This window comes from Hirundo rustica, chromosome 26 (genome assembly GCF_015227805.2).
Source record: "Hirundo rustica isolate bHirRus1 chromosome 26, bHirRus1.pri.v3, whole genome shotgun sequence".
NCBI lineage: Eukaryota > Metazoa > Chordata > Aves > Passeriformes > Hirundinidae > Hirundo > Hirundo rustica.
This window is the reverse complement of record NC_053475.1, coordinates 2,666,522-2,674,669: the sequence shown is the minus strand read 5'-3', so window position 1 is coordinate 2,674,669 and position 8,148 is coordinate 2,666,522. Positions and strand designations below refer to the sequence as shown.

The window sequence follows — 8,148 nt, the reverse complement described above, 5'->3', positions numbered from 1 at the left end:
CGGGGCGCCGCGCCCGCCCCGCCCCAGGAAGCGACGCGCTGGCGGCCGCGCTGACGTTCGGCGGCGGCTGCGGAGCGATGGCGGCGCCGCTGGCGGCTCCGGGCGGTGCCGGGGCCGGGCCCGGGGCCGGAGCGGGCGCGGCGCGGGGCGGGCGCGGGCCGGCGCTGCGGGAAGGGGCGCGGGTGTCGGCGCTGTGCCTCGCCTGGTACGGGCTGAGCGCCGGCGGCAACGTGGTCAACAAGCTGCTGCTGGGCGGCTTCCCGCGGCCCGTCACCGTCTCGCTGTTCCACATCCTGGGGCTGTGCGGGCTCCTGCCGCCGCTGCTCCGCGCCTGGCGCGTCCCCCCCGCCGGCCCCGCGCAGCTGCCGCCCCGCGCCTACCCCCGCTACATCCTCCCGCTCGCCTTCGGCAAGTACTTCGCCTCCGTGTCCGCGCACGTCTCGCTCTGGAGGGTCCCCGTGTCCTACGCGCACACAGGTGAGGGCTGCGGGGGTGCTCCGGCGCCGGCTGTGCTCGTAAGGAGGTGCCAGGGGGGATGTCCCGGGGGCCAGCTTGGGTTCGTGCTCGGTGGGGTGATCTGAAGCGCGGTGTGTGCTCGTATGGGCACCAGGTGTAGTGTCCCAGTACCCACCGTGTGCTGTGGGTATCCAGTGCAGTGTCCCAGTGCTCATACAGGTATCCAGTGACGTGTCCCAGTACCCACCGTGCGCTGTGGGTATCCAGTGACGTGTCCCAGTACCCACTGTGTGCTGAGGGTATCCAGTGCAGTGTCCCAGTGCTCGTACAGGTATCCAGTGACGTGTCCCAGTACCCACCGTGTGCTGAGGGTATCCAGTGAGGTGTCCCAGTACCCGCTGTCTGCTGAGGGTATCCAGTGAGGTGTCCCAGTACCCACCGTGTGCTCGTGCAGGTGCCCAGAGCAGTGTCCCCATCCCCAGTGTGTGCTGGCACCAAATCCGTGGGCAGTGCCCCGGTGTGTGCCCTCTGGGTGTCCCAGAGCACCAAGGTCCAGTTTGTCCAAGTGTCCAGGACGGTGGCAGGGAGGGAGAACCCGTCCTGGGCCGAGCCCCTGCTCCATCCCTCTGCTCGTGGTGGTTGATGGAGTTGTCCCAAGCCTCGGGTCCCCAGCGACGTTTTCCTCCCGTCCCCAGTGAAAGCCACGATGCCGATCTGGGTGGTTCTGCTGTCACGGATCATCATGAAGGAAAAGCAGACGACGAAGGTGCGGACAGGTTTGCTGAGGTTTCTTTTCTTGGCGGTGCTTGGGGTCGGTGCTCTGTGCTGGCTGGGGGCAGCAGAGCTCAGGCTTTGGGTGGATTTTGTGTCTGGAATTAGATTATGCAGATTTTAAAAATCCCTTTTCCTTTTATTGTGAGTGTAAAACACACCTAAACAATGACCAGGGCAATGCTGTCTGATGCACTGGAGTTGTCAGTGCCTACTGCAGTGACTTAAATTTCCTTGAACTCCAGCAGTGAAATGGTTGATCCCCAAATCAGCAGGATGTGTAAACTCGACGGAAGACTCTTAGCAGATGCAATTTACCCCTCTGTCCCTGCTGCAGGTGTACCTGTCTCTGATCCCCATCATCACCGGGGTCCTGCTGGCCACGGTCACAGAGCTGTCCTTTGACATGTGGGGACTCATCAGTGCACTTGCTGCTACTCTCTGCTTTTCACTTCAGAACATCTTCTCGAAGAAGGTACCAGCGGTGTTCACAGCGCTGCTCACTGCTGTCACCCTTCAGCAGGACGGGCTGTAATTTTCATTACATAAATGTATTTTTTTAGTTGGCTTTGCAGAGGGATGGTTGTTATTTTGTGCGTGTGTTCCCTGCAGCTCTTCCTACCTGTTGAAGCTGTCACACTGAGTTTATCCTGAGCCCTTTCTTTACTCCTCAACATGGTTTTTTTTTTTTTTCTGATGGCAGTTCAACAGTGCTTAAATTCCACAGTTCATTGAAAGCTTTTAATGTATCTTATTATATCAAATCCTTCCTCTGACTTGCTGAACAAGTCACTGTCAACACCAGGCGCTACTTGAAACCACAGAAGCAAAATTGAAGAGTGTGGTTTGGCGCTCTTTATTTACAAAATGGTTTCTGTTTTGTAGAGCTTTTAATATTAATATTAATTTTAATATTAATCTGTTGTCGATGCTAAGAGCCACCACTCAGAAAACGGTTGTTTTTCAAAGAGACATCAGTTTTTCTTACTGTGAGAGTATTTAATTTATTTTCTTAGCTTTCCTGTCCCATAAAGCAGCTTCTGTCCCTGACTGCTGTTCAATCGTGGCTCTTGTCAGGTGTTGAGAGATTCCCGAATTCATCATCTGCGGTTGCTGAACATCCTGGGGTGCCACGCCGTGTTCTTCATGATCCCAACGTGGGTCCTGGTGGATCTTTCTTCCTTCTTGGTAGAGAATGACTTGGTACGTGCTGCGCTTGGAGAACAGTTGGCTATTATGAAAGAAAAGGGCAAAAAAAAAAAAAAACAAAAAAAAACTCCAGCACACAACCAGAAAAGCGCCCTGAAGTGTTTCAGTGTGGAAGGAGGCGTTGGGAGACACCTGCAAATTGTTTCACATGAGTTAACAAAGTGTTTATTGTGAGAATTCCTGTCAGGGTTAGCAGAGGCAGTTTATGGGACAGCAGAAATTTCAGGAGCTGGGAGCTGGAGACAGGAGCAAAAGTTCTCCTCTGGTTTCTCAGAGCTGGAAGTTGCATAAAGCAAAGTGCTCGGGGGCCTCTTTAGAGCTCAGTGCAGACATTCCTCCCTTCAAAGAAGTGCCTCAGGCTGTGTTTGTGTTGTTACCTGAAACCCGAGATAATTTTTTTTCTCCTGCTGTTTGCTTTGCCACAGAGCACGATGTCTCATTGGTCCTGGACCTTGATGCTGCTTATCATCAGTGGATTCTGTAACTTTGCCCAGAACGTCATTGCCTTCAGTATCCTCAACCTGATCAGCCCCCTGAGCTACTCCGTGGCCAACGCCACCAAGAGGATCATGGTGATCACCGTGTCCCTGATCATGCTGCGCAACCCCGTCACCAGCACCAACGTCCTGGGCATGATGACAGCCATCCTCGGGGTCTTCTTGTACAACAAGGCAAGGCAGTTCTTTGTTTATTCATCCAGGAAGCGCAGCTGCAGCCGTGCAGTCGCTTTGAATCCTTTTTTGTACAAGTTAAGAGCTACTTGAGTGAAAATAGACAGCACAGAGGGATGAGCGTGGCTCAGGTGAAGGACTTGGGTCACACCAGCTGCTGGGCCTCTCACAAAATGGAATTTTGATCTTAAGCTTCTCTTGAAAGGGGAAGATGGGGAAGTAACTCAAAATCTCTTGAGCAGAAGAGCAGCTTGTTTGTTTGGTGTGTGAGAGGAGTGAGGTTTTTATTAGAGGCCGCTGGTGTTTTAAGACTCTTTAACAAAAAAAGTGATGTGGCTGTAGAGCTGTCTGCTGCTTTTTTCTGGGTATGTGAATACGTCTAGGTGGTGTCTTAGGTGTTACCTCAGAAAATCCTCCCTTCACTGAAGGGTGGTCAGGCTTTGGCAGGGGCTGCCCAGGGAGCTTTGGAGTCCCCATCCCTGGAGGTGTCCGAGGAAGGGCTGGATGTGGCTCTCGGGGCTCTGGGCTGGGGACAAGGCACAGGTTGGACTCGATGATCTCAGACTTCCCCAGCCTAAATGATTCTGTGAAAAACTTCCTTTCTTCCTTCCCCAGACAAAATACGACGCAAACCAAGAGGCAAAGAAGCAGCAGCTGCTCCCAGTGACCACTGGAGACCTGGTGAACTTGGAACGGCACCGAAATCCTCCGGAAAAGTCCCAAAACGGACTCACGGCCTTTGGCCAGCACGGAGACTTCCAGTACGGCCGCAGCAACGTCCTCACAGACCACTTCCAGTACAACAGGCAGAACTATCCAACATCCTACAACCTCAATCGGTTTGATATTTAGCATCCTGGCAGACAGGTACAGACTGTGAAATCAAAGTGTCCCCAGCATTATCAGAGACCTTTTAGTACATCCACGAATGTCACAAAGCCATTGAGGTGTGCAGGTTTGGCAGCAGGGCGGGTGCTCGTGCAGGGGAGCGGTGCAGGACCTGCAGCTGCTGCTGGGCAGAGCTTTAAACCTGGAACAGCCAGACCTGACACTGGAACCAAACCCACGGAGCAGGTTCTGGTGAGGTGCAGGTGTCACTGCTCCTTTCAGAGTCTGCCAGCTCGTTGTTCTCTTGGCAGCTGAATTCTGGCCAGTATCTTGTTTCCATGCTGGTAATGACACCTTTCATTCGTTCTCTAATAACGGTTCAGTGATATTTTTAATGAAGCTTTCAGAAGGAAGTGAAAGCAAGGGGTACTTGTGCTTATCAGGATTTGTCTGAGGAGGATTGACTGAGGTGCATCAGCTGCAGGCAGGTAAACTCGAGTTCATCTCCAGCATCTGTGGAACTTCTTGTGGATGTGCACAACTCTTGTGCCTCTGCCGTCAGTCCTGGATGACAAACCAGAAGTGTTTCTGGAGGAGCAGGCAGGGGAAGGATTGATCTCTCCCAGAACTGCTTCAGGCACGGAAAAACACAGTTCTCCAAATCATTGGTCATGGCAGAGAACTACCAAGCCCAACTTAAAAATCACCATTGTTTTCTGAATCATGTAGTCCTGTAACTCCAGACATTGCTATCCCTTGGCCATGCAGGAAACTCCTTCACAAATAAAAGTGTTTGGAATAATATGATTTTATTTTTTTACTTCCTTCACACCTGTTCTTTCAAAACTGTTTTGTTGCTTTAGAAATTGAAAGGTGAAAGGTGTTTTGTTCTCAGTTTTATGCATAAGTTATGCTCTCTTATATGATTCATATCTTTTGAATGCATTGATTTGAACTATCGTCATTATTAATTGTTTCTTAAATCTTTTTAGCCCCTAATTGTTGGGGTTTTTAAAATTTCTTAATTACTGCTGTTGGAATAGCTGTGTGGATTTAGCCTGACTTCCACTTCCTGCTGGAAGAAATTAAGTTTTGTATCCTGTGCTGTTCCTGCAACTCCCCTGGCTCGAATAGGAAATGAAAGAAAAACTGTTTGGATCAGCAGTGAATAGATAATTTGGTTCAGAGCTGATTCAGTATAAATCCTAGACAAGGTGACTGTGTGTGTCAGGTACTGCATTTGTGCATGGAAGGGATGAAACCTGGCTTTCAGTCCTTTGAATGAAATTCCTTGGAATGAAGTGAAACCCAGCTTGGAACTTGGGTTTCATGGAATCAGATTTTTTTTTCTGTCGTTGCTTTAGCGAAAGATTTTGGGGGCCTTCGTTCCTTCCCAGACTGTTGTACAGTGAGACTTTGATAGCATAAGTTTTATGCTTTTAACCAGAGAGGTACCAGACCCCAGTGACAACATTCAGGGAGTGGCACAGAACACTCCTCCTATTTATTGCTTTACAAATGACCATTTCCATGCTGTGAGATGATGATTTGGCTCCTTTCTGGATAATAAAGAGTTTATTTTTAAGTGCAAAATCAAGCTGATCTTATTCTTTTGGCTGCTGGCGTGGTGGTTACATGAACAGCCTTCCACCAGAGTCCAAAAGAGGAAATGGTCCTTCTGAGACTTCAGAGATGGGTTAAAGATGCAGCTGCTGCTGTGTGTGAGCAGAACTTGCCTTGACTGGACTTCAGTCTGTTCGTGCTAGCTGAGAATTTGGGCTTTTGGTAGAAAATCTGAATAAAATCTGTCCCTAACCCGGGTGAACAAGGTAATGAGGAAATCTTTCCTTCAGATGAAATCTCTTTTGCCTGTTCCAGTATTAATGTATGTATAATTATTTCTTTTTGACACGGGGAAAGTGCCAAATGTGTATTTCTAGGGTTCACTTGCCAGCATTTCAATGCTTTTACCTACAAGTAACAAGGATTTGGTGGACTCTGGGTTTGGATTAGGTGCTGCCTCTGCAAGAGACCGATTTGAGGATGAGAGATTCAGGCTGAGAGTTTCAAGAGGGGCTGAAGTTCTCCAGCTGCTTTCAAAGGGAGCTGGCTGTGACCTGGTAAATTCCTGCAAATGCTGAATTGTGGTCTTTGTGCCTCAGTTTCCCTTTTGGAAAATGGAGATGATTCTTCTCTACATCACAGGGGGTAAAATACCAGAAATGAGTGGCAGTGCAAGCCCCAGGGAAGTCCAGGGATACTCTGAGTTCATCTGTCCATCCTCTGCTGTGCCATGTTCCTACAACCTCAGCGGCTGTGGGGAGTAAATAAAAACCAGATCACAGGCTTCATTAAATATGCTCAGATTGGTTTCCTTTTAAAGAACATAACCAAACCTTTTCTGGCAAGTGTTTTTGGGGTAAGCTTGCCCTGCACACTTACCATGGCAGGTTTTAAGCTCAGTTTTTTCTGTGGTCTTGGCAGCTGGTGAGGGTTTCCTGTTCAGAACCGTCCCAAATTCCAGTCTGGGCCCGTGGTTGTCTCTTGAAACAAATCTCCTGTGCTTGCAGGGACTGGCCCAGGATGAGGATGTCCCATGAGGATAATGGGTTCATTTAGGGCCTAGGGAGTGGATCTTTTCCCTGGAGCGTTCCTGCAGCTGCAGCCCAGGGCTGTGGGCAGCAGGGATGGTTGGGTGCGGCACAAGGTGGAATTAGAACGGTCGGGTGAGTCGGTTACACGGCGCGGCTTCGCTGGATCCCAAATCCCAGTCCTTCAGCAATATTGCCCACATTCAGGGAAAAGAACTTCCTGACACTGCTGTCATAAACATTTTAACCTTGGACCTCTGCAAGGCTTTTGTTTGGCCGAGCGAGACGTTTGCTTTAAGCCGGTTTGTAAATGAGTGGCGTGTTTGACTCTGTCTGTAGAAAGTACAGAAACACTGGAATAAAGAGGGCAAAATCTGCACAACTGTGTACAACGACCCTGTTATTAAATCAAAGCCAAGGGGGTTGGTTTGGGTTTATTCCTTGCAGGAAGCTCTGGGAGTGTCAAAATGGTCACTGGTGAGGAGCTGGGTGGATGTTTTGCTGTGGGTGATGCCTCACACACGAATGCTGTAACCAAGGTTAGAACACAAGCACTGGATTCCCTTGAGATTATTTTGATTTCCACTATGCGTTTTTTACACATAAATACATCACAGCATTGAAAAAATTCTTCCCCAAGCGATCCTGGGTAGTTGTGGTAATAAGAAACCCAACCTCTCCCCACTCCACATGGGTGTTCTGCTGGTAGTTCCAGAGTATTTGGTGCTCTTTCAAGAGAGCTTAAAAATATTCCCCCTGCAGGTTCAATTTTAGGACCCAGTGGTGGTAAGAGTATCTTCATCATCTGGTAAAATGCTTGCGGTTTTTAAATAACTGAATGCTAAATAAAATTGAGGCAAGACTTAGGCTTTGTAAGTGCACAGTGATTTGTAAAAATAGCGTTGGTATTTTGGGGTCAACTCATGACGATTTCCAAAGCTCAGTTTTCCTTTCTAATCTGTGTTCAAACCCCTTTTTTTTCTCACACAGCACTTGGCAGCTGAAGGCACTTCTGCCATGTAGCTCTCTGTGAAACAGGTACAATATAAATAAAGGGAAAATTTTTGTTTTTCCAAGGCTTATATTTCTTGGTCGTGCTGTGAGCTGTTAAAAATAATTCTGAAATCTCTGTGGTGATGTTCCAGGGCAGTGAAACACATTTGTTAACCCTGTGACAAGTGATACGCTCACAGTGTGCACATACCCAAGGGACACTCAGCCTTTTTTTGTTGCCAGCCACTGCTTTGAGTTTGGGATGACACGGCCACCGTGTCCCATGGCCACCGTGAGCGTGGCACTGTGACTTCTGCCTCTCTGCACCCCCTTGAGTGTGGCACTGTGCCACTGTGCACCACCTGGAGTCTGCTACCAACGACTTTCGGCCTTCCCCACCAGGCTGGAGGTGGCAAACTCAGACTTCCAACCTCCTTGAGTGTGACCAAAATTGACTTCTGGCCAAGCCCACCACCTTGGGTGTGGCACACCCTGAGTTCCAGCCGTGCCCATCCTGGGTGTGTCACACTCTGAGGGCCATCCAGAGCCACAAGCTCATGGTGACATCCCCCAGATCCCGTGTGAGCCCCGGCCCTCATCGCCCCACCCCACCTGCACTCAGGGCCACC

At 49.7% G+C, this 8,148-nt stretch overlaps 1 protein-coding gene across 1 annotated transcript; it reads left to right on the top strand.

Moving 5' to 3' along the window:
- The first annotated feature begins 54 nt into the window (after positions 1-54).
- SLC35E1 (solute carrier family 35 member E1) lies at positions 55-5,528 on the top strand. Its single transcript, XM_040086861.2, has 6 exons — positions 55-477; positions 1,152-1,222; positions 1,565-1,702; positions 2,305-2,430; positions 2,862-3,107; positions 3,723-5,528. Exons 1-6 carry the CDS (start codon positions 78-80, stop codon positions 3,957-3,959), a joined length of 1,218 nt encoding a protein of 405 aa, XP_039942795.1. The 5' UTR covers positions 55-77; the 3' UTR covers positions 3,960-5,528.
- Positions 5,529-8,148: the final 2,620 nt, after the last annotated feature.